Source organism: Ambystoma mexicanum, chromosome 8 (assembly GCF_040938575.1).
Source record: "Ambystoma mexicanum isolate Mex_15411 chromosome 8, UKY_AmexF1_1, whole genome shotgun sequence".
NCBI classification, from domain to species: domain Eukaryota; kingdom Metazoa; phylum Chordata; class Amphibia; order Caudata; family Ambystomatidae; genus Ambystoma; species Ambystoma mexicanum.
Window position 1 is genome coordinate 300242158 of NC_090929.1, and position 24376 is coordinate 300266533.

General features: G+C 49.5%; 1 protein-coding gene across 14 annotated transcripts in view; it reads right to left on the bottom strand.

Moving 5' to 3' along the window:
• The window catches only part of EHMT1 (euchromatic histone lysine methyltransferase 1), a 2375011-nt gene that overhangs the window by 599431 nt on the left and 1751204 nt on the right, over positions 1–24376 (bottom strand). For all 14 annotated transcript variants that reach the window (XM_069609714.1, XM_069609713.1, XM_069609712.1 and 11 more), the window contains one exon: positions 15111–15212. In XM_069609714.1, coding sequence (XP_069465815.1) covers positions 15111–15212 — 102 coding nt within the window. The remainder of the gene's footprint in view (positions 1–15110; positions 15213–24376) is intronic.

A 24376-nucleotide genomic window follows, 5' to 3' on the forward strand; every position in this document is an offset into this window, starting at 1 on the left:
TGCACAGGAAAGGGGTGATGATAGCACTCTTGAAGGAGACCCACTGAACCGCGGACTCAATGGGCAAACTCCAAACACATTGGGGAGGGCAGGGATTCGGCACTGCTTATTCCAGATATGCTAGAGGAGTATATACTTGGATACACCCACAGCTCCCTTTCCGCTTGACCAAATCAGAAATAGACCCAGAAGGAAGATTCTAAATGCTATGGGGACATATAGAGCAGACGGAAATATGCATCTTGAACTCCTATTTTCCTAATAACAATATACCGGCCCACCTGAACTCGTTATACCCCAAAATTGCACAACACAGAGACGGTCTGTTCATCTGGGGGGGTGACCTCAATTGTATATGCGACCCGAAACTAGATAGATCTATCCCCCGCCCGAAAGTCCGTCAGCAGCAACAACAGCTCTGACTCCAATGATAGACAGACTGGACCTGGCAGACATATGGCGAGAAATCCACCCAGCTGTAAGAGGATATTCATACTATTCATCCCCGCACAACCTACACACGAGGTTAGATCATATCCTCATTGGCAGGGAACACTTACCTCAGGTGGAAGGAGCGCAGTACCTAGGAAGGACCATCTCTGATCACTCCCCACTCCTAGTAACATGGAACCACAATGGCCCCAGGCCCCCAATTCCCATGTGGAAAATGCCGGCAGAGGCTCTTGAAGACCCTGCCTTTAGAGAAGAACTGCAAGAGTCCATATATGGCTACATAGAAATTAACGTGGGAAGCGTGGAACACAGTAGCACAGTATGGGATGTCTTAAAAATGGTGATAAGAGGGGAGACAATTGCAAAGACCGGTGGAATCAGGAAATTGCTCAGGAAGGACTTGGACCAACTGGAAAGGGAGATCGGAGAACTGGAAGCAGCCCCCACAGACACACGGGAAAGGGAATCCGCACTTCAGAGGCTTAGGGGGGAGAATGAGACAGCATGGAGCAGGCTAGAAAAGTTTGACCACACGGCCAAAACAAACAGAGCACATAAAGAGGTAAAGAGGCGGACAGACCGGGCAGGCTGCTGGCCTGGCTATGCCGCAGGGAACATCCTAGACACTCCACCATCTCGTTGCGAGACGAAGTAGGGAACATACACCACACACAGCAGGGCATCAATGAAGTCTTCAAAAAATATTATGCACGCCTATATTCACACGAAGAACAGGTCCCCCAAGAACTGATAATGGACACGCTGGATGAGATTTGGCTCCACAAAATGCCTACTGAACAGGCCATGGCACTAGATGCAGAAATCACACCTGAAGACATAACTGAAGCAATTAGGTCCCTAGCCACGTGTAAGGCACCTGGCACGGACGGGCTGCCCTCAGTGTTTTAGAAAGCCTACGAACCCTCCCTCACACCCCTGCTACACAAAGTATACCAAGAGGCATATGAGAAAGGGATACTGCCGGAAAGCATGAGAGAAACACTTGTGGTCCCAATACTGAAGCCAAACAAACCGGCAGACCTGTGCGACTCCTACCGCCCACTGGCAATGCTAAACTATGATGTGAAAATTTTAACTACCATATTGGCCAAGCGCCTGTCTAGAATAATAGGCGACATAATACACACTGATCAGAGCGGCTTTATACCAGGTCGCAACACGTCAATGAACCTGCGCAGACTGCAACACATTATAGCGCAAACTAGTGAGGATGAGAGTCCTAGTGCATTGCTATCCCTCGATGCCATAAAAGCTTTTGACTCCATCTATTGGGAGTGGCTTGTGGCTGTGCTCAAGGAATTTGGCTTCGGACCTGGATTCATTAGATGGGTTAAGATACTATACGCCAGACCAAGAGCAAGAGTAAAGTCAGGGAAGGATGTGTCAGATGCCTGGGACATACAAAGAGGGACCAGACAAGGTTGCCCACTATCCCCAATGCTGTACGTATTGGGGCTGGAACCCATAGCTATTTATTTCCGGAAACAGTTCTTTGACGCCGCCATAAGACTAGGAGGGGTGGATCACATCATTTTGCTCTATGCAGATGACGTCCTTATATACGTCAGGGACCCACACCTCAATGTGTCAACCATACTAGAAGTCCTGGACAATTATTCCAGAGTCTCTGGGATCCAATTTAGCAAGGCAAATCCTGCTTGTTCCCTCTAGCGGCCCTGAAAAATGAGGACGTGGAAACACTCCCGGAGGTTGGGATAAGATGGCAGACCACCACATTCCGATACCGAGGAATCCAAATAATGCATACCCCCGCACTGATGCATGAACATAACACAAAAGCAGCGCTTCCGGCTCTGCGCAGATCCATGAACTTTTGGTCGAGACTCCCCTTATCTATGATGGGAAGGGCATCCATAGTTAAAATGATTGTTTTACCGCGATTCCTATATGGGTTCCAGAATGTACACTACTATATTAATAAATCCTTCTTCCGGCTGCTTGAGACGCTAATAAGAGAGTTCATATGGGGGGAAAAACAGACACAGGATAGCGCTGTCGACATTGACCCTACCATACATACAAGGTGGCATCCACCTCCCAAATCTAGAAAAATACTACCTGGCAGCCCAGCTTAGCTTTGTAACTAAATGGTTATCCGATGAGCCCACAGATGAAACACCCCTGCTACAGACCATGAGCCTCCCGCTCAATTTGAAAGAACTGGTCTGGGTACCCTCGAAACTGCTGGGAGCGGCACCTCTAATAGTCTCCCTGGGGAGGGAAATCTGGCATAGAACAAGGACACTTACCCGCACGCAGAACGCTTACGCACCAGAAATACCCTTGCTCGCAGACCTGTACACAACGGTCACTGACCTAAAACAAATCAGATTATGGGAAAGCGGAGGGGTTTACACCTGGGGAGACCTTTAAGAAGAGGGCACCTTTAAAGAATTCGCCATGCTACAGGAAAGAGGGCATCCACACGGGCCAGTTCCTCTGGTACCAGAGGGTCCGCTCCACAGCACGACGTAAATGGGAAGCATGGCCTGAGGAACCGGACCCGGAACCATTACTTACGCTGCTATACAATATGGGGGAGGGCAGCAGACCAATATCTCAAATATACAGACATCTGAGCGACATACCTAACCCCCGGAGCATGGAAATGAAGGGTAAATGGGAAACGGATGTAGGCAGAGAAATGACAGAGGGGGAGTGAAATAGGGCGCTCGCATTCCCCAAAGAGGTGTCCAGAAATCATAGATTCCGACAAATACAGTTGAATGTGTTGCACCGAACCTGCCTAACCCCGAAACGAATAGCTAAATTTAACAAACAAGCGCAGTCACACTGCACCTGGTGCATGAGGGAGGAAGCAGATATAATCCACATGATGTGGAATGCCCCAAGTCTAAGACGCTGTGGGATAGGGTAAAACAGACATGCGAGAAAACAGGCATGACCAACTACAAATGGACACCTGAGGAATGCCTACTGGGAACCTATCCTAGGCTAGCCAAACTGAAACACATAGTCGGGTTTATGGACATAACGTGCATACTGGCCAAAAGAACCATAGCCATGTCCTGGAAAAAACTCGCAGGACCACAATACAAAGCGTGGCATAGTGAAACAGAGCGATGGGTGTCGGCTGAGACCAAGGCCTGGGAAGAAAGTGTCACTAGATCTACGGATGAATCCAGTAGAGCTCTTGAGGCATGGAAAGAACTTACTAGACACATGTTTCTCCCCTCGGATGACAAGCCCCCATGAGCCCATGATCTGAAACAAACTTATCTGCAAGACAGGAAAGGGCAACCTCAGAGAAATGACTGGCGACAACTCTGGCCCTGGGAAGATATCCCCCCCTGCACCCTCTCTGAGTAAGCCACCCAACTTCCCTACACCCCCTCAACCCCCCAAAACAAGAGACGCTAAAACATACGAACATGACAAGGAGACAGTTATTGTTATTTGTTGCTGGTTATACTGTTAAGGCTAAACTGAAAAGCATTGTAAAAGAATATGCACAAGACGCATTTGCAAAACCTGTATGTGATATTACTGAAAATGCCAATAAACAAATTTAAAAAAAATCAGTCCTTTTCTGAGTCCAGAACATCCTTTGAAAAATCCTGCTCCCGATACCTTAACCTTTTAGCAGCCAGGCATGAAGATTCTGGCTTTGGAGGTTTGGGTGCAGGACCCTTCCCTCCATGAGGGAGAGAAGGTCTTGCGTCTGCGGAAGACACCAGGCAGGCCAGATGGCCATGTCCAGCAACCCCGGGTTCATGTTCTCCGGGCCCAGCAGGGAGCGATCAAGATCGTGGCCAGATCCAGCAGAATGACAGGGATTGGGGTGGGAACGCATAGAAGAGATCCAAGTCCTAATTGACCATCAGGGCTTCACGCAGGCAAACTTGTCGAGGAAACTCCCTGGAGCAGAATCACCTGCACTTCCGTTTTTACACTGGAAGCCAAGAGATCTACCAAGGAAGTGCCTCTGAGGGAGAGAATCTCTGCCACAACTTCCTGGCCAAGCCCCCACTCGTAGGAGCTTGAGGACTGCCTGCTCAGTGGGTCCGCTAGAGTGTTCTCATTGCCAGCCATGTGAGCCGCAGTCAGAGACATGCTGTTCAGATCCCAGAACCACAATCACATTGCTACTCTGCACAGTGGCAAAGAGCCCACACAACCCCTATTGTTGATGTAATGCATGGCTACAGTATTGTCAGTCAGGACCAATACCATCCTGCCCTTCACAGAGGGGAGGAATAGCGACCAGGGTAAGCCTTATCGCCCTCAAGCCTAAGAAGATGTATGTGTTCCCAGCACTCCGATGGGGACCACAGTCCGCTCACCATCAGATCTTGTAGGTGAGTGCCTCGGCCCTTCAGGCACATATCCGTGATTAGGGTCACCTGCAGCCAGTGTTGACGGAAAAGAGACCCCTTCAGGAGGTTGTATCTAATGGACCACAATTGAAGTTCCCCGGGCACGCATTCCGAGACCAGAAGGAGGTCTGAAGTCCGTCCCCAAAACAGACCATTGAGAGCTCACAAGCGACTGCAGCAACCTCATGCACAGATGGGCCTCCAGTACCGCCAAGATACATGGTGGCATAAGACCCAGCAAGTGCAAAAAAGCAGAGGCTGGAACAGTCATCCGAGGTTGGAAAATCTGGACCATCTTGAAGATGTTGGCCACACTGGAAAATCCGGGTGGAAAATCCTGACCAAAGCGAGTGTCCAAAACCGCCCCGATTAATTGGGGTGGAGGTGAGTGGGGGCAGACTGAGATGGTGAAACCTGTGACTTCTTGTAGTTCAGGGAGAAGTCCAAGCTGTGCAACAGGCTGCATGTCCAGTACAGATGAGCGACGCTAGAACTGGTGAACGGGCTCGGATGAGCCAGTCGTCCAGGTAGGGAAAGACATGAATGCCTTTCCTCCGGAGGTGAGCCACCACTACTAGCAGGTTGGTGGAAACCCTGTGTTAGGGAGAATTCTCTGTTCAGGCTAATTTCCCAAACCTAGTGAGTCCCCCAGCAGCTTTGCTGGATTTTTTGGGGTTTATTTTTTCCTCCTGCTAAGAGGGAGACTCTTTTTCTCCCAATCTTAGACATGATTTGAGATATCCTTTGACTTTGTAATGTGTTTTATGGGCTATGGGGTCTTTTACTCCATAGGGTTTCATGTGGTTTTTGGTAAGTGTGTTACACTGCACCCTCAGTGCAGTAACACAGGGGTGTCATAGTGACCTCCAAACAGACTCCATATCCTGGGACTGCCTACTGTCTCCCAAGGCATGTAAAGTCACCATTGACTTTACTAGTCTTAAATTGGGAACAGAACCAGTATAAACCATCATATTGTGGAAGTACTGGTAGGGGTAATTAGATTGCCCCTGAGTCTGTTTTTCGAGGGGGCACTGTGCAGTCCCCCCCCTCATCGAGTTTTTGGCTGGTGGCAGTGGTTACCACGCGAAATATTCCACCGGAATATTTCCTATGGAATTTTCCCATTCATTTTAAAAGCACCACTTTTTGGTGCAATGTTTAAGATACCGCTGGGTTATTTATTTAATATTTATTCCCTGGTTGGGTCTTTTTGCCGGAATTCGGTTTTAAAATGGCGTTTGTGTTTGCCTCTGTAACTCCAACCCAAGTCGAACCCTTTGTTCCACTTTTTGGCGGGCTTCTCCACAGAAGCCTCCAAATGTGGTGCCACTCTGTCTGGGTCTACAAGATGTGTGGGTGGGGGGTTTAGGCACCCTGGACTGAGTTGCCTCGGCAACTCAAGTCGCACTCTTGTGTGATTGGCCCAGTGGTGAGCCACCCGGCTCACCACTTAGCATGTTTGAGTGACAGCTAGGACTGATGAATGGGGGTTTTCTGCATAAAAGCAGGGCTTTGGGGACTGGAACTTCAGAAGTCGCCACAGGACCAAAGAATCCGAAGAGGGAGAAGCTGAGCCGACCTGCAACGACAACACCACCGGTGGAGCCCTGCTGAACCGCCACACCACTTCTTCCAACGACAGCGGAGATCTTCATCCCGAAGAGTCTTCTTCCTTTGACTGGTGGGGATAACCAGTAAGCACGCCTTTTCGCCTTCCCGGATCATCTCGTGCCGCCTTGCCTGTGCCAAGCATCCCGGCAACCGGGATACCACATTTTACCACTACAGCGAATAAAAGGGTAGTACCTTTTAACCAGAGAACTCCGCGGCTGGTTTCTTCCCTGGCAGTTCAACGACCTTCAGCTTTCCTCCACGTCAAGATCTTCTCTTCCTCTGGACGACGCCGCGACTTGCACCCGCTGCCAGGAACAACTGCCCCTGCTGGAGGATCCTCTCCTTTTTAAAAGGTACTGTGTCCGCCTAGCCTCCCTTGCAACGGTCTGTTCGGGGTGTCTATTAAATCCTCGACATAGCACCTGGGCTGACCCTAGGCTGGCTAACTGAACTTTTCTGAGCTGAACTAATTCCTTTTTGAACTCTCTGTAAGACTTTTCAAGCCTCTTAAACTGTGTGATCTTGGGCGCATTGGTGTTGAGGGAGCCTGGCCTCTGAACTTTTTGCTCACAAGTAGACTTTGACTTTCCTGCCTTGCTGGGTGCTTCTTAAGTATTAGTGTTGTGTGCTTTTCTAATTTCTGCCTTTTCCCTCCCTTTTTTGATAACTTATTGGAGTGCCATCTTTAGTTAAGCGCTCACCTCTGTCTGAAAATAAGTGGTGTTAACTAAGACTTGTCTAATAAGGGATGTATATATATTAATAGTGACTGTGTTTTGAACTAGCTTACAATAATAGTGCTGGAGTGTTTCTATAAGTTTGTCTTTAAATAATTATATACATTGATACCAAAGCTCTGGTCAGTGTTTGCTTGTGCTACTGTATTTTGGTACCTATCTTGTATACTCTATATACTGTCTAACTCTTCTTGAGAGAAGTCTGGCTGCTCAGCCACAGCTACCAGGTAAATCTGGGTGGTACAGACTGCTACCAATTGGGTTTACTGCCAACACCTGTAGTCCTAAGCCTTTTTCAGTGGTCCTTAAGGGAACTGCACAGGTTTCTGCCTAACACCCTACATGCCAAAGTAAGACTGAAAGGAAGGACTTTGAACTGGTAATGACATTTACCCATTTTGAATCTCAGATATTTCCTGTGCTTCTTGTGGACAGAGCCATGAAAGTCAGCATCCTGGGATCTAGGGAAACTAGCCAGTCGTTCACGTCCGGGGCCTGGAGGGTGACCATTCTTGAACTTGTCCTTGCGCAAGTACAGTTCAGAAGCTGCAGTTCCATGATGGGTCTCAGACCTTAGTCCTTCAACACCACAAAGTCGCGTACCAACCCCTGCCTTATTCTGAGCAGGTTACTAGGTCTATGGCCCTTTTTGCCAGAAACTGACGGATTTCCTCCAGCAGGAGAGGTTCCAGAGGCAAGGGGAGGTGGCAATGGTGATGGTCTGGAGGGCGAGAGGCAAGGGGGGGGCAGTATCCCTGCAGAACGATCTGCAAGGCCCAAGCATCTGAGGTGTTATTTCTCCATTCCTGGCCAAACTGGGATAGCCTGCCCACTACAGGGGATGAATGGCGGAGGTTGGATTTGCACTGGGGGTTGCAAAGGGCACTGAGGTGGAGGAGGATGCACCTCCTCTAGGCGCACTGCATCCTCTACCTTGTAGGAATGCGTTGTCCTTGCCTGTCCAAGGAAGACTGACCTCTACTCTACACCTCTGGGCTAAAGAGGCAAAGGAATGAAAACCCCTGTGGCCCAGGAATCCCACCTCACATTTATTTCCAGTTGTGGGATGTGCTTCGCCGACTCTTTACACTGACCAGAGACAAAAGAAAAATGTTGCCACTGCACAAGAGGAGTTGACACATCGGAGCCCTAGGCTCGAGGAGCCGAAAATCTTCCCACCCCACACATCCAACAGTTTGCTCTCCCTATCCGGGGGCAATGGTGGACAAGTTGTGAACTCGAGGTTCACCATAGCTGCCTGCACTACCAAACTCTCTGGAGAGGTGTGGGCAGAGAGTAATAAGAGAGTCAGAAGGGGCCAGCCTGTGGTCCTTAGACAAGTCACGGTCCACTGTGGAGACGGATGCCGGTTTGGTCCGCAGTTCCACCACAAGTCCCTCAACTGACTGAAAGACAGTAAGGCCTACTGCTTAGGATCCTCGCCCAGAATGTCGCACAGGTAAAACTGCACCTTCGGCCTCTCGGGCAGACAGCCCAAGAGTGTTCAGTACCTTTGAAATCAGGTGCTGAAAAGCCACCCGAGGTTTACCTGGGTTGGTAGCAGGCATCATGTCGACCTCTGGCGAGATGTCCAGGCCACTCGCTTCCTGCAAGTCTGCTGCTAGGTCCACCAAGACACTGTCCCCCACAAAACACAACAGGGAAGTCTCACTTCCATGGGGGGGGGGGGAAGGGCTCTAGACCAAAATGGAAAATCATTCCCCTCTGTGTCATAAATGTCCTCCAAATGTGACATATGCCCTTCTTGGGAGCGGGAGGAACTCTTTGGTGACCCTGGCACCATTGGACCACGACCATATGAGGGTGGACAGGCGTCTGAAGACAGAACGGTGCGCCTTTTTCTCACGCTTTACTGCAGACGACCATGTCAGCTCCTTCAAGCGAGGCGGGATCCGTTGGCTCGGCTGAAGCTGGAGCCGTCATCACTTAAGAAGACTGCTGATGCCGTGGTTGAAGGCAGAGCTGGCGCCTTGGCAAAGATGTCGAGCATCTTCAAATGGAAAGTATCCCATTCCTCTGGTAAAGAGGCTTTGGTGGGAAAAGCTACCCGTGGGTCCTGGTCCTCCTCCTCCTCCTGAGCTTCCTTGGGGTGATGGCTCCTCTTCTTTGACGACGACAAAGACAAGTGATGCCGGAAAGAACCGCCTGTCAGGCAAAGTTTTAATGCAGTACCCTCTGGGAACACTACAAGCAACTATGACTACAGGTGTAAGCAAACAAATCTTTGGTATAAGTATGTACTACACAGTTTTGCTAGCGTATTTCAAAAAAGGTAGCAGGCGCTCCTCTCCAGAAAGAACATGGCATGATAATCTGTTCTGAGATGAGAGTTTGCAGCACACGCTTTTTGCTCGCTGTACCTTTCACAGATGGGAAATACCCATTTGCATATCAGTCTTTGTCCCGTCCCCTATGGGCAGTCCAGCACCGAAATGCTATGGCAATTCCTCTCTGAACAAGAGTACCAAAAGCAACCCCATACACGTGTTTCAGCCTTGTTGGGCCTCATCAGTGAGGTGAAGCTTTGTCTCTCTGAGCACAGTGAGCAGGGAGTCCACGTCTGGTTGGGAGCGCCTGCTACCTTTTTTGAAAAGTGTTGGTAGCGTGTTGAGCAGCCAGGTTTATCTCAAGAGGGGAAATGTGAGCAGTAATGATGTTACACAGAGGTCTACTATCACAGGTGTTTAAGTAAATCCTTACACTCAAGATTTCTTGGTAAATTAACCAGTCAGTTAGAAAACATTCATTAGAAGGTGGCAATCAATAATAATACACAAATATACTTCAATACTGTACACTCTAAGTTTCTGAATCAGATAAGGCCCTTTTGGAATGGGCCACAGTCACAACCTACAATCACAGATAACTTTTCTAACAAGGGTGCTGGGGACAGGAATATCTTACTGTTGGCATTCAGAAGACTTTTCAAAGGGGAGTAAAAGGCAAATGTTATTAGAACATAAAAGGGTAACAATTATTCTTAGACAGTGCAAATATTTTGAGTTCACCAGAAGAGTCAATGCAATTCAATAGGCTAGGCCAAAGTCTGATGACTTCTGTTCCTGGCAGTTTCAGCAGATCTCCCTGTTCCTGGGCTTCAGTCGTGGGGACAAGAGGGAGGACATCGGGGGACTCCTCCACTGCACTGGGACAGTCAAAAACTCGCAACTGGCAAGCTTCAATTTCGGTGGCTGTAAGTGAAGAACACAAACTGGTGTCTCTCCCTGTCTATACGGTTTCCTGAAGCACTCTGAGGAAATTCAACCAGCTCTGAGATAGGTATCCAGGTGGCTTACTGTTGATTGGTCCCACCACCTCAAAGGGAGAATTCGTCCTTGCAGGGGCTTCTCTGTCGATGCATACTTGCCGTTTCGGACCTGCAGCAGGGCTTCACCGGGCAAACCAACGGCCCAGGAGTTGCAGCAGCTGTCCTCTTCAAGCTGTTCTTCGGTTTCTTCGCTCCAGTGGTCGACTCTGCCTTCCAAACCAAGAGACGCCCTTTTATTCAGTTCTCTCCCATTCATTACAGCCTACCTGTCACTCACCCAGCAGCATGGCTGTCCTTGCCGTACAGTCAGCAAGCCAATCACCACAGTTTCGGGCACCTCCCCCACTTCCTGCCCACCCCAGACACTCGGGCGCCAGAGGCGGTCTTCACCCCTGAAGCCCGCCAAAGGCGAATGAACAAAGACCAAACCTGGTTTGACGCGCAGAAAAACACTCGAGAAGGACCTTTCCAAAAAGAAATATTGAAACAAGAAGACCGGGACCTATTTTAACAAAGGGTGCTCAGACGCCATCTTGAAAAACATGGCTCCTGCGATTTAATGTCACCGGAGCACAAATAGTTTGAGGTCGGGAAAAATCATGGTAGTTCATTGTAAAACTGCCACCAGCCATTCTGAAAGGAAAGGGTAGCATTTGACTGCTACATGAGTATCTAGACATAGGGGATACTAAGTAACCCCTCCAGCACTCTATTATAAGATAGGGTGTGCTGGGTCTAAGAATTTAAATGACTAGTAAAGTCAATTTCACTTTACTTACTCTGGTAAACAGTAGTTTATCCCAGAGAAGGTATTTAAACCTTAGGAAAACATGAAAAGGTTTCCCTGTGCCACTGCACGAAGGGCGCTGTGTGACAAATGAAAAGATGATGCCTATGGAGTTGGTTAGACTTCATAACCCAACAAAACACAAGAGTAAAACACATGTCAAAATACATGAGAGAGTGGGAAAAAGGCGCACACTCTCCAGGTAAAAAAAATCAAGCCCTCAAAAGCCAGCAAAGTTGCTGGGGGTCTCTAAGGTGAAGGGAATTAGCACATTTTCGAGAATTCTCCCCAACACCGTCAGGCAACCTCCACCACTTGCGGTGCTTTTTCTTTTGGTCCTTCCGGATGGGGGACAGCTCCAGGGTGCTGCGCTCCCCACCCCTTGTCCTCGAGCAGGCTTGCTTATCCCCTCATTCCAAGTGGAGTAGAGTGCACAGCTTTGATTCGGGTTCTCAGAGCACCTTCGAGTACAAGGACTAGCACGACACTGTCCTGCGCGTTGTGGCCTTCACACCAAGGCAGTAACGTCATATGAGGTGCAGCTCTGACACAGACATTTGGCGCTCGCAATCCATGCAAGCTTTTAAGCCTAAAGACATTTTCGGATTCGGCATCAGGAGGACTTTGAGAGATGAACCAATAATTTTTTTATGAAACTAAGAATTAGCCAAGAGTAGTGATCCTATTAGCAAGCAGAGTGCGTGTAAAAAATAGTAACTTAAGTCATGCATGCGGTGTTAGGCAGAATCCTGTGCAGTTCCCTTAGGGAGCACTACACAAGATTAGGATTACAGGTGAGAGCAATACATCCCCTTTGTTATCAGTCTGTACCACAAAGATTTAGTTGGTAGCTGTGGCTGAGCAGTCAGACATCTCAAGAGGTAGATAAGTAGTATTCGGGGTTTACACAATAGGCCTACAGTACTACAGCACAAGGAAACACTGACCAAAGCTTTGTATTCAAAAAGTAGATATATATTTTATACACTTCTAATAAAACACATGTATCACATTCATCGAGCAAGTTAAATAAGTCGGAGGAAAAATATACACACTCCCTCGTTAAATTGTAGGCCAAGTGAACCAGAGTGAAAGCTGAGCAAAACGGCACAGTGAAAACCACACACAAGGGATACTCTATCAATTTCTCACAAGGGAGGGAAAGCACAAGTAATAGAGAAATAGCTTCTTACACACCCTAGCAACACTTCCCATACATTTATGAACCAGATTAAGCAAGACAGTGCATCAGTATAGGCAATACTTAAATGAAAACTGATCAAAATGGCATTTCACAAGGTTTAGAAAGGGGAAGAAAAGGGTAGTTATAAGAAGTAGGTGCACCAACACAGTTCTAGTTGAGAATCAATCTAAAGAAGGCAGTTCCAACAAATGTAGCCAGAGTCAGTAGGCCTGTGCCAGAGTCAGTGGTACTGGGCAAGGGCCCAGGAGCAAAATGTTCTTGTAGCTGCCGTCAAGTCTTTGGTTAACGATTTTGAAAAGGTGGATGCAGAAGATGAAAGAATGTTGAGAGAGGGGCGGCCAACCCAACAGGTAGGTAAAGGATTTAAAACACCATTAGTGCTAACGCGAAGAAAGGGCAGCCTGGTGTAACAATGTACCTTTAAAATGAAGAAATGGCTCCTGCGGTGGCGGTTTTTCCTGGTAGTTCCTGCAGTTCGGGCGATCCAGCAGAGGAAGAGAGGAAGGTTCGAGTTACTGCACTACCCAGGGATGAAACCAGCTGCGGTGCTGCCTGACGAATAAAAAAGGTACGCTCCTTTAAATCGTGGTCCGGGTGGACTGGTGCCTGGCTATCCGGCATCCGAGTACAGGGTACGGGAGATTCGACCAAGGCAGGTCCGGGAAGGCGACTGGCAAACTGGTTGGCCCCACCAGCTCAAGGGAAGAAGGCTCTGGCAGATGAAGATCTTCTCTCGTTGTGTGGAGAAAAGTGGTGAGACGCTGCAGCAGGGCTTCACCGGTGGTTCAGTCGTTGCAGATTTCTTTGGCTTCTCTCCACGTCGGCTTCTTAGTTCCAGTGGCAACGTCTAGCTCTTCCAGTCCTCCGGACCCTGCTTTTATGCAAAAAGATCCCCATTCATACAGCCTAGCTGTCACTCACATAGTGGAGTGGTCATCTTGGCGGGAGACCCTCCAGCCTATCAGGATAGAGTGCGACATGGGTTGCTGAGGCAACCCTGTCCAGGAGTCCTACTCCTCCTCCCACACAATGGACCCACCCCAGACTCAGTGGCACCAAAAGGAGGGCTTCTCGGCAGAGGCCCGCCAAAAGGACGAACAAAGGATCCCCGACCTGGGTTAGGAGTTTAGAGAAAGACACAAGAAAAGTTATATTAAAGTTCTGGCAAATAAAACCTACCGGAGTCAAGTTAATATTAAAATACACCGGCGGAAAGTTAGAGGCTGTCAGAAAATGTGGTAGCCTCGAACAATAGGAAAATATTTGCGGTCGAATATTTACGTTAGTAACCACTGCCACCAGCAAGAAACATTTGAGAGGGGGACTGTAAGGTACCCTCTCGAAAATGAACATAAGGGAAAAACTATTAACCCTTTTCAGTACCTCCATAGTAAGATGGTTTGTACTGGTTTAGTTCATAAAAAATGGCTAGTAAAGTCAATTAGGACTTTACATGCCCTGGGAGACAGTAGTCAGTCCCAGGGTATGGAGTCTATGTTTGGGGGTCGCTACGACACCCGTGTCCCTGCACAGAGGGTGCTGTGTAACACATGCGAATAAAGATGGTTCCTATGGGGTTGAGAAATCCCATAGACATTAAACACAAAAATAGCCTAGAACACACATAGCAAAAATGCCTAAGAGTGGGAAAAAGAGTCTCACTCTTCGCAGGAAAAAAAGAAACAAACCCTTCAAATCCAGCAAAGCTGCTGGGGGACTGTATAGGTAAGGGAAATTAGCCCTAAAATGAGAATTCTCCCTAACATGCGGTGCAGCGCCTCCATGTATACTGGCTCCGATTTCATGTCCGGGCTGGGGTGCGCAGAGGCATCGGGTGGAACCGCTGCTGAGCTGTGCTGCGCCCCCTGGTGGTGTAAATGTTTCCCAATAGCAGCTGGTGCTGAGAGATGGACATATATGAGGAATCCGTGGGAGGAAGGAGTGCATTAGAAACATTCAGGCACCGATGTGTACTGGAACTAGACAAACCCCTCTCCCCCTCCCCACACCAAACTGCCCCTTTGCCCACAATAGCAGCAGCTTTACCCTGGAAACAGCACTCCGCGTATGGCATTTCCTGACCGAGAAGGAAGAAAGAAGGACAAAGCACAAGTGAAAGTCTTGTGGCAAGGCCATTTTAGGGAGCTAGCCACCTTTAGTAGCCCTTTGTGGTAAATGCAAAAATGCACAAGGAAAAATAAAAAACAGAAAAATATCCGCTGCCATCAGTTTGTCCTAGGAACATTGCAAAAGTAACCAAAAAGCCATTACAGAAAAAGCAATAAAGAAAAAAAAAGTATCCAAACACGCTTCACTTTAAGGTGATCTGTGCATTTGTAATAATGAAAGAAATTCACTAAGACAGTCCCTCAGTACTGAACGTCTTAGATGCTAATTCGTTTCCCCATAAGAATGAGCAAAAAGACAAGGGAAGTAAATCAGAAGGCTTTACTTATCTCCAAAATGTCTGGGCAGGAGTCTAAACACATTTAAAAGAAAGGGTGTCGCATAGAAGTCTGAGGGAGGAAAGCAGCAAAAAGACAATTTTTCCTAACAAACACAGGCCATTTCACCTCCTCATTTAAAAGAAAAATGAAACTGGAGATGTTCAAGGCATGCTGATGAGTCTGGATGTGGTGCTCACCTGGCAGTTGACATCCACTTCTAAACTGGAGATGAGATACTTCACTATGTCAAAGTGGCCCTTTTTGGCAGCCAGGTGCAAACATGTGGATCCCTCTGCATCCTACAAAAAAATATTTTTTTAGTTTTCTGAAACAGATATTCTACAAAGGAGAGGAGTTAATTAATTCAATGCATTATGTAAAAAAGGGAACTGCAAATGCAGACATTAACCATATTTTGATGGCACCTGGTGGAAACGATTTAACTAGCCACTGCCAGCTTTGTAATGTTTTAATGCAAACCCAACTTACAGATGGGGCACTCTGACATAAATGAGCAATGCATTATATGTTGTCCCTTTTACCTGAGCTCATACACCCTTAAGTTGAATCTGGACACCCCGGCTAAGTCCTCACCTGCATGAAACATTGCTATTGAGTTCAACATTTTGTGGAAAAAAAAATATATGTAAGGGGCTATGTAAGCTGTAATGCTGTGATGTTTTTCAAATGCTTCATTTCATCTCTGGCCGAGGAAGTGGAGACATTCCACGAAAGCTTGCAAATATGCCAAATAAATTACCGTTGGCCTACTCAAGGTATTGACTCGTTTTCTTCGGGATCAACATATATATGGCATACAATACTCACCGTAATCATATTTCTGATGCTTGCATCAGCTTACCTTCACATGCTTTGCATAGGCCGACATTGTGTGAGTTACAGAGTATTACATGGTTTGTTTTCAAAACTCGAAAAGGGACGTCGACAGGGTGTGTCAGTAATACTTTACCTAATGTGACGTCCACTGTAGCCATGGTCCTTCACGCGTTGAGGTCCCTCAGATGAACAAGTTACTTCTTACCTTGTAACGTTCTTTCGTCGGGATGTTCCTCCGACGTATTCCTCATCTTAGATATCTCCTTCCAGCTCTGCTGGCCTCGGAATTTTTTTTTTTTTCTCTAGAGGGCGCTGCGCGTCGACGTCCTTCGAGTCGATGTCCCTCGACAGCAGCCGTATCGACGTTCAACGTCATCCTGCCTATAAAGGCCGCGCGCAGCGTCCGTTGCTCAGTTCCGTTTTGTAGCCCACTGTATTACTGTCTGGACTAGACTAATCACCCTGAAGGAGCGTAAGCTGCAACAACAAGGGAAGTAGAACTGCGGGGATGGATGGGAGGGTCGATGAGGAATACGTAGGAGGAACATCCCGTCGAAAGAACGTTACAAGGTAAGAAGTAACTTGTTCTTCGAAGGGATTGTGTCCTCCGACGTATTCCTCATCTTAGATAGGCTCCCATAGCAGTATTCTATATTCGGAGGAGGGAGTACTGACTTCACGCTGTCTTCTATTGATGAATAGAATGCAGTACAGCCCTTCCAAACCTAGTCTCTTGACTGGAGGAGGAATCCAGATTGTAAAAACGTGTAAAGGTATGGACAGACGACCATGTAGCGGCCGCACATATGTCTTTAACCGGCACGCCTCTTGAGGGCCGATGAAGCTGCAATACCTCTGGTCGAATGAGCCCTAAGGTTTTGAGGGGGCTCTTTCCCTGCCAGTTTATAACATTCCAGAATGGCTAGAATGATCCATCTGGAAATGGTCTGCTTAGTTATTGGTAACCCCAGCTTGTGACCTGTGTAACCTACAAACAGCTGGTCTGCCTGTCTTATCCTGGCTAGTCTACTAATGTAAAAACTTAAAGCCCTCCTAGGGTCTAGTCTGTGTAACCTCTTTTCCTCTTTCCCCGGGTGAGGAGGAGGATAGAAAGATGGTAGGGTAATCTTCTGAGTGATCTGGAATTCAGAAACCACCTTTGGGAGGAAATTAGGCTTCACTTGCAGGACAACTTTGTCTTTGTGAAAGATTGTATGAGGGGGTTTACAAGAAAGAGCTTGTAATTCGCTCACCCTTCTAGCAGATGTAAGTGCTATTAATAAAACAGTTTTAAGGATAAGGAATCTTAACGAACAAGAATGGAGAGGTTCGAAAGGTGTACCCATCAGGAAAGTTAGTATTAAGTTTAAATCCCATAGGGGAACTTGGAATGGTCTTGGGGGATAAACATTGGTTAACCCCTTTAGAAACTGTATTACCAAGGGTAATTTGAAATAGGTTGGTTCTTCCGCAGTACGCTTAAAGATGGATAGCGCTGCGAGATATCCCTTAATGGTGCCAACTTGAAGGCCTGAATTTGCCAAATATAGTAGGAAGGACAAAACCATTGGTGTACCACATGAAAATGGGTCGATATTCTGTTCTCTACACCAGCTGCAAAATCTGTTCCAACGGCAGCGGTATAAAGACTTTGTTGCTGGCCTCCTTGCCGAAAGCAACACCTCCATAACATCATCAGGGAGGTCCCAATCCTTGTACCTCAGCCGTTCAGAAGCCAAGCGTGAAGGTTGAGGGTTTTGATGTCTGGATGGAGAACCTGACCTCCCTTCTGTGAGAGTAGGTTCTCTCTGAGTGGAAGTCGAATTGGAGGGCAGATGGACAAGTCTAGAAGGTCCGGGTACCACGTTCTCCTGGCCCAATCCGGGGCAATTAGGATCATGGTTCGCCGGAATCTTCTCAACCTCCTGATCATTTGAGGAATGACAGGGACCGGTGGGAACGCGTACAGAAGCGGAAACTCCCAGTCCACTATGAACGCGTCTCCCAGAGCTCCTCTCGGAGGAAATTCCCTTGAGCAGAACAGGTCGCATTTCCTGTTTAGGTTGGTGGCGAGCAGATCTACCTGAGGGGTTCCCCAAAGGGCGAAGATCTCTTGAAGGACTTCCTGAGCTAGCTCCCACTCGTGGGAGACTGTTCTGCCTGCTCAGAGCGTCCGCTGTCAAGTTCTTCTCTCCGGCTAGGTGAACTGCCGATGGAGAGATTCCTTCTTGGATTGCCCAAAACCAGAGCTGCATCGCCTCTCTGCACAGGGGTAGTGATCCTACGCCGCCTCTTTTGTTGAGGTAATGCATGGCCACCGTGTTGTCCGTCATTATCAGGACGTTCTTCCCTTGTACAGCTGGCAGGAAAGCCTTCAGCGCAAGTCTGATGGCTCTCAGCTCTAACAGGTTGATGTGTAGTCTGGACTCCGATGGAGACCAACGACCGCTGATGGTCACCCCGTGAGTGAGGCATCCGTGACTACTGTTATCTCCGGCCAGGGTTGCCAAAACTGTTCTCCTTTCAGAATGTTCTCCTGACAGGCCCACCACTGAAGGTCTCGAGCCACCCTGCCGGGAACCTGAAGAAGATCTGTCATTCTCCCTGAGAATTGTGACCACTGAGTCCTCAGTGCCCACTGGAGGGATCTCATTCTCAGGCGAGCCTCTGGCACAAGGAAAATGCAGGATGCCATGAGGCCTAGCAACCTCAAAAAGTCGAAGGCTGGGAGACGTTGGGCATGCTGGAACTTGGTAACCATCTGTAGAATATCTTGAGCCCTCACCTCTGGTGGCGAGGCTTTTCCCAGGGAAGTATCCAGGATCGCTCCTATGAACTGGAGTCTCTGCGATGGTATCATTTGTGACTTCTTTAAATTGAGGGAGAAGCCCAGTCTGTGAAGGAAGTGGCACACGTGATTTAGCTGGATCTGAGCTTGCTCCGGAGAAACAGCCCTGATCAGCCAATCGTCCAGGTAGGGGTAGACGTGAATCCCTTCCCTCCTTAGACTTGCAGCCACTACCGACATTAACTTGGTGAAGACCCTCGGGGCGGAGGTCAGCCCAAATGGCAGCACTCGAAATTGATAGTGAGAGTTGCCAATTGCGAACCTCAGGTATTTCCTGTGTTTGAGATGGATAGGCACATGGAAATAAGCGTCCTGAAGGTCCAGAGATACCAACCAGTCCTGGAACTGAAGGGCCTGGAGGATCTGAGAAAGAGTGACCATCTTGAATTTGTCTTTTCTGGAGGAATTTGTTCAATTCTCGCAAGTCCAAGATGGGTCTCAGTCCTCCGTCTTTCTTCGGAATGAGAAAGTAAGGGGAGTACCAGCCCTTGTTCCTCTCCGCTACAGGTACCGGTTCTATGGCACCTTTCTCTAGCAGGTCCAATATTCCCTGCAAGAGGAGCGGATCTGGAGCTTTCTGAGAGCTGATCCCCGGTGGATGACACTGAGGTATACGTAGGAAAGGCAGGCAGTAACCTTGGGCGACTGTTTCCAATGCCCAAGCATCTGACGTGATAGCCTGCCATACCGTCAGATGTTGAGTCAACCTGCCTCCTACAGGTGTCCTGTGAGGGGAGTCCTCAGAGTGGTTTTGGGGCGGCTGATGCAGATGCCGATGGTAAAGAGGCACCTGCTGTTGCTGCGGCTTTAGAATATCTACCCCGTCCACCTCGGGTAGTTCTTCTTTGACCCCTTTGAGCCGGTCGTCCTCTACCTCTTCCGAATGCGGAGTAGAAGCGAAAGGACTTGCCCCTCGCAGAGGTTCCTGTGGGACGAAAAGGAGTCTGACGGATTGCAGCTCCTAGGGATTTTGCTGCAGCTTTTGAAGTTTGCAGTTTCTCTAAACTGTCATCCGCCTTTTTCCCGAACAAAGAAGAGCCATCGAATGGCATGTTCAAGAGCCTGGCTTGCACATCTGGGGCAAAACCCGACTTTCTCAACAAAGCGAATCTCCTGGTTGATGTACTTGCCGCCATTGCTCTGCTGATGCTGTCAGCCGAATCAATGCCCGTCTGGAGGGATTCGCACATAGCGTCTTTACCGTCCTGTATAATATTCAGGAACGCATCCCTTTCTTCTCCCTCCGGGATGCAGTCAGCCGCTGTAGAAGCACACTCCCAAAGTGTATGGCTGAACCTAGCAAGGGTGCAAGTAGCATTAACAGACTTTAACGCCATGCTACATGCTGAAAAGACTTTCTTTGCCATAGCATCATATTTTTTATCGTCCCTGTCCTGTGGGACTGTAGGATAAGCCGTCTTGACATCGGTAGAGGATGCTGCTTGTACCACCAGACTTTCTGGGGATGGGTGTTTAGACAAAAACTCTGGGTCTGTGGAAGATACCCTGTACTTTGCAGACAGTTTTTTTATTTACTGCTGGTATTACATCTGGGGTTTCCCAGTTTGTCATGATCTTTCTCTGAAGAGCTTCATGAAAGGGCACCACAGGGTCCTCTTGTGGGCCTTTGTCAAGAATATCCGTGAGGTCATCTTGTTGGAAAGATTGTGAAGGTGCAGACCACCCCATGAACTCTGTAATCCTGGCCATTAAGGCTCTGTAGGGGGTTTCAGCATGCTCCCCCGGGTCTGGCTTAGCAAACTCCACCTCAGGGGAAGTGTCTAACCCACTTGCCTCATGTAAAGAATAATGAAGATCCTTTAATCTGCGCTCTTCAGAGGAAAATTCCTCTCTAACTGGGGTTACAGGTCCCTGTAACTCAAATGTGTCTTGTTCAGACAATTCACCCTCTTATAAAATTGAGGATATAGTTCTCAATTGTTCTGAACTCATAAAGGGAGTAAATCCCATTTCCAAGGCAGAGGGTGCCGAACTTGTCATTATTGGCCTCGAAAGCGTCGATGTCGTCGACGCCTTCGAGCGTGGCGTCGAAAACAGAGGTGGAGGCCTCGACAATATCGAAGCCATCGACGTCGAGGGCCTGGGGATGGTCACTGGATGTGTGGTAACCGTGACTTTTCTTGGCGTCGACGCCGGTGTCGAGGCCGGCGTCGAGTCGACAGACCCGTGTGTCGAAGGTCCCCTCGACAACGGCATCGAAGACGTCGACGGGACCTTCGTCGACGGCACCTTCGAGGAAGGTTTGGAGGTCATAGTCCTGCTCGAGGGTTCGAAACGCGCTCGAGAGATTTCTTTCGCCGGGTACTGCGGCTCGCGGCGTTTTTGACCTTCGGGTCTTTCGACCAGAGCATCGCTCTCGGCAGTCTTCGAGGGGGTCGAGGCCGCTTTCTCGAAGACGCTCATCATATTCTTTCGGAATTCCTCCCATTCAGCCCGGGAACTATGTTTCGTGGGGCAAGGGATTCTTTTTGGCGAAACAGAGGAAGAGGAAGACGGAGAAGGGGATCTTCGACGTCTCCTCTTCGAGTGCTTCGATCTCGAGGAGTGATGAGACCCACTCCGAGACCTGGAGCGCGAATGGTGATGAGGAGACGAATGTCTCGACTTCGTTGACGAAGAAGAAGCTTTAAAAGTCTTACCTTTCTCCAGCTTCCCCCTACGCTCCTTCAGGGCCTTAGCTGTCATGGACATACGGTCCTCGCATTCCGAACAATGGTGTTCAGCTCCCAAGCACCACAGACAAATTCTGTGAGGATCGGTCAACGACATCTTTTTCCCACAATCTCGACATTTTTTGAAGCCGGATCGAGGAGTTGTCGGTTCCGACGAGGAAGCCATCGAGTATGGATCGAATAACTCGAGGTAAATAGGATTAATCTGACTAAGAACTGAGCAACGGTATTCCGAGGCACCGAGTAAGCGCGGAAAAACGGAACTGAGCAACAGACGCTGCGCGCGGCCTTTATAGGCAGGATGACGTCGAACGTCGATACGGCGGCTGTCGAGGGACATCGACTCAAAGAACGTCGACGCGCAGCGCCCTCTAGAGAAGAAAAAAAATTTCCGAGGCCAGCAGAGCTGGAAGGAGATATCTAAGATGAGGAATACGTCGGAGGACACAATCCCTTCGAATGTTTTGTTTCAGAAATGAGGTTGCATGAAGTGTAGCGCAAGTACAGAAATAATGAAGTGGAGAAGGAACAAGTTACTTACCTGTAACTGTTGTTCTCCAGCATGGGTCTGGCATGGATTCACATGCTCATGAATATTCCCCGTCGTCAGGCTGGGAATCCTCAGTAAAGAAAAATCAGTATCAGTTTCGTTTCTGATTTGTCTTTCGTAGTAGTAACCAATCACTGATCTCTGCGTCATACTGACCACAGCCAACGACTGCCATCTCCCTAAGCCCCGCCTCTGGCAGCCATCCTCAGATTTGGTAGCACGTAAAGTGGCAGTATGACCAAGTGAAGAGCCGCAGAGGGGTAGGCGGGAGGGTTCGCATGTGAATCCATGCTGGAGAACAACAGTTTACAGGTAAGTAACTTGTTCCTTCTCCAGCATGGGGTCTGGCATGGATTCACATGCTCATGAATAAAAGAATGCATAGCAGTACACACATGCACAACCACGGGAGGTGGCAAAGGCTCAACATTAAGCATTACATGCAAAACTCAACATTAAGCAATTCTTACCTCCTCACCAGGCTCACCTTAGGCGAACAGGTTGCGCAGCACTGCTTGGCCGACCCTGGACTCCTCCCTGGAATTCCCGATCGACGCAGTAGAATTTTGTGAAGGTGTGCGTTCGTCGCGAACAGATCGATCTGGGGTGTGCCCCACCGTCGGAAGAGGCGGTCCACTAGATCCTGTCGTAGTTCCCACTCGTGCCACGAGCGCAGCTCTCTGCTGAGCGAGTCGGCGATGGTGTTTTTTATCCCTGCCAGATGAAACGGCACCAGAAACATCCCTTGGGCGACGGCCCAATGCCACAGATCCTGAGCCTCCTTGGACAGGGCTGGGGATCTGGTACCGCCCTGCTTCCTGATGTAGAACATGGTGGTGGTGTTGTCGGTGAAGATCCTCACCACCTTGCCCTTGAGGGACGGAAGAAAGGACTGAGGGCCCAAAACACTGCACGGAGTTCCAGGACGTTGATATGGAGGGACTTCTCCGTCGGCAGCCAAAGGCCCCTTGCGTGCAGATTTTCGGAGTGCGCTCCCCACCCTTCCAGGGAGGCATCCGTGGTCACTGTCTTCTGGTGGCCCGGGGTCTGGAAGTCCATGCCCGCCGTCAGATGCGCGCGGGTGCCCCACCACCGGATCGTTCGTCGGAAGCTCTCGTCGAGTGTGATCCTGTCCTCGAAGCTGCCCGTAGTCTGGAACCAGCGAGCGTCCAGGAACTCCTGTAACGGGCGCATCCGAAGCCTGCACAGGCGGATGAGATGAATGCAAGAAGACATCATTCCGAGGAGGGACTTGATGGACCTCACCCTGGCCGCGTCCGCAACCAGCATCCGCTGCACCTTGCCCAAGATGGCCCTCGTCCTTTCCTCCGACAGAAGCGCCACTGTGTCGAGCTTCGCTCCCAGAAACAGTGCGTCTTGCGCGGGCACCAGGTGGGACTTGGCGTAGTTTATGGAGAATCCCAGGTCCGTGAGTAGTTGGACGGTCCTTGCAGTGTGCTCCGCGGCGAGCTCCTTTGTCTTTGCTCGGATGAGCCAGTCGTCCAGGTAGGGTAGAGGTGGATCCCCTCCAGGCGCAGCCGCGCCGCCACCGGTGCGAGGCACTTGGTGAACACCCTGGGTGCCGACCTCAATCCGAAGGGAAGGGCTCTGAACTGGTAGTGACGCCCTTGGACCACGAATCTTAGAAACTTTCGGTGTCCCTTTAGGATGGGGATATGGAAGTAGGCATCCTCCAAATCCAACGACGACAGGAAATCGCCTTCCTCCAGTTGACCCAGGACGTGCTGGAGGGAGACCATCCGGAACTTCTGTGCCTTGATGAATTTGTTCAGTCGTCGTAGGTCCAGGATGGGACGCCATCCTCCCGTCTTCTTCTTCACGAGGAAGTATCTTGAGTTAACTCCGGAGCCCCGAAGCCTCTTTGGGACGAGCTGGATGGCGCCCTTCCTTAGCATCGCCTTTACCTCCAAGAGAAGTTGAGGGACGTGATGTTCCTTCCTGGCCACGGGGGGGGGACGCGCGGGCACTTCTTCAGAAACTCGAGCGCGTTACCCTGGGCCAGGGCGTCCAGCACCCAACGGTCGGTGGAGATGGACTCCCACACGCTGACGAAGCTCGCCAGCTGGCCTCTCACCGGGGTGCTTCGGTGGGGGCCCGACCCCACGGCCGGTTCAGTCCTGCTTCGACGAGGCTTTGCCGCCTTGTCCTCCTTGGCGACGACGGCGGGGTCCGCCCGACTTGCCTCGTCCCCTGTAGGCTTCCTGTGACGATGAACGGGCCGCTTGACGATAGGTGGAAAATCCGCCGCCGGAACCTTTGGAGGCACCCTGCTTGCCTCCGCCGCTCCGAAAGGGCGGCCGTCGTTGCTGGAGAACACCGAGAGCCCGGGCCGTCTCCGTGTCCGTCTTGATGGCTTGTAGGGAATCGTCCACTGTTTTCCCAAACAGCTTGCTCCCGTCGAACGGCATGTCCAAGACTCTGGTCTGCACGTCCTGACGGAAGTCAGTTGCCTTGAGCCATCCACGCGGTCTAAGGCACACGCCGTTGCCCAACTGGCGAAATCCAGTGTCAGCG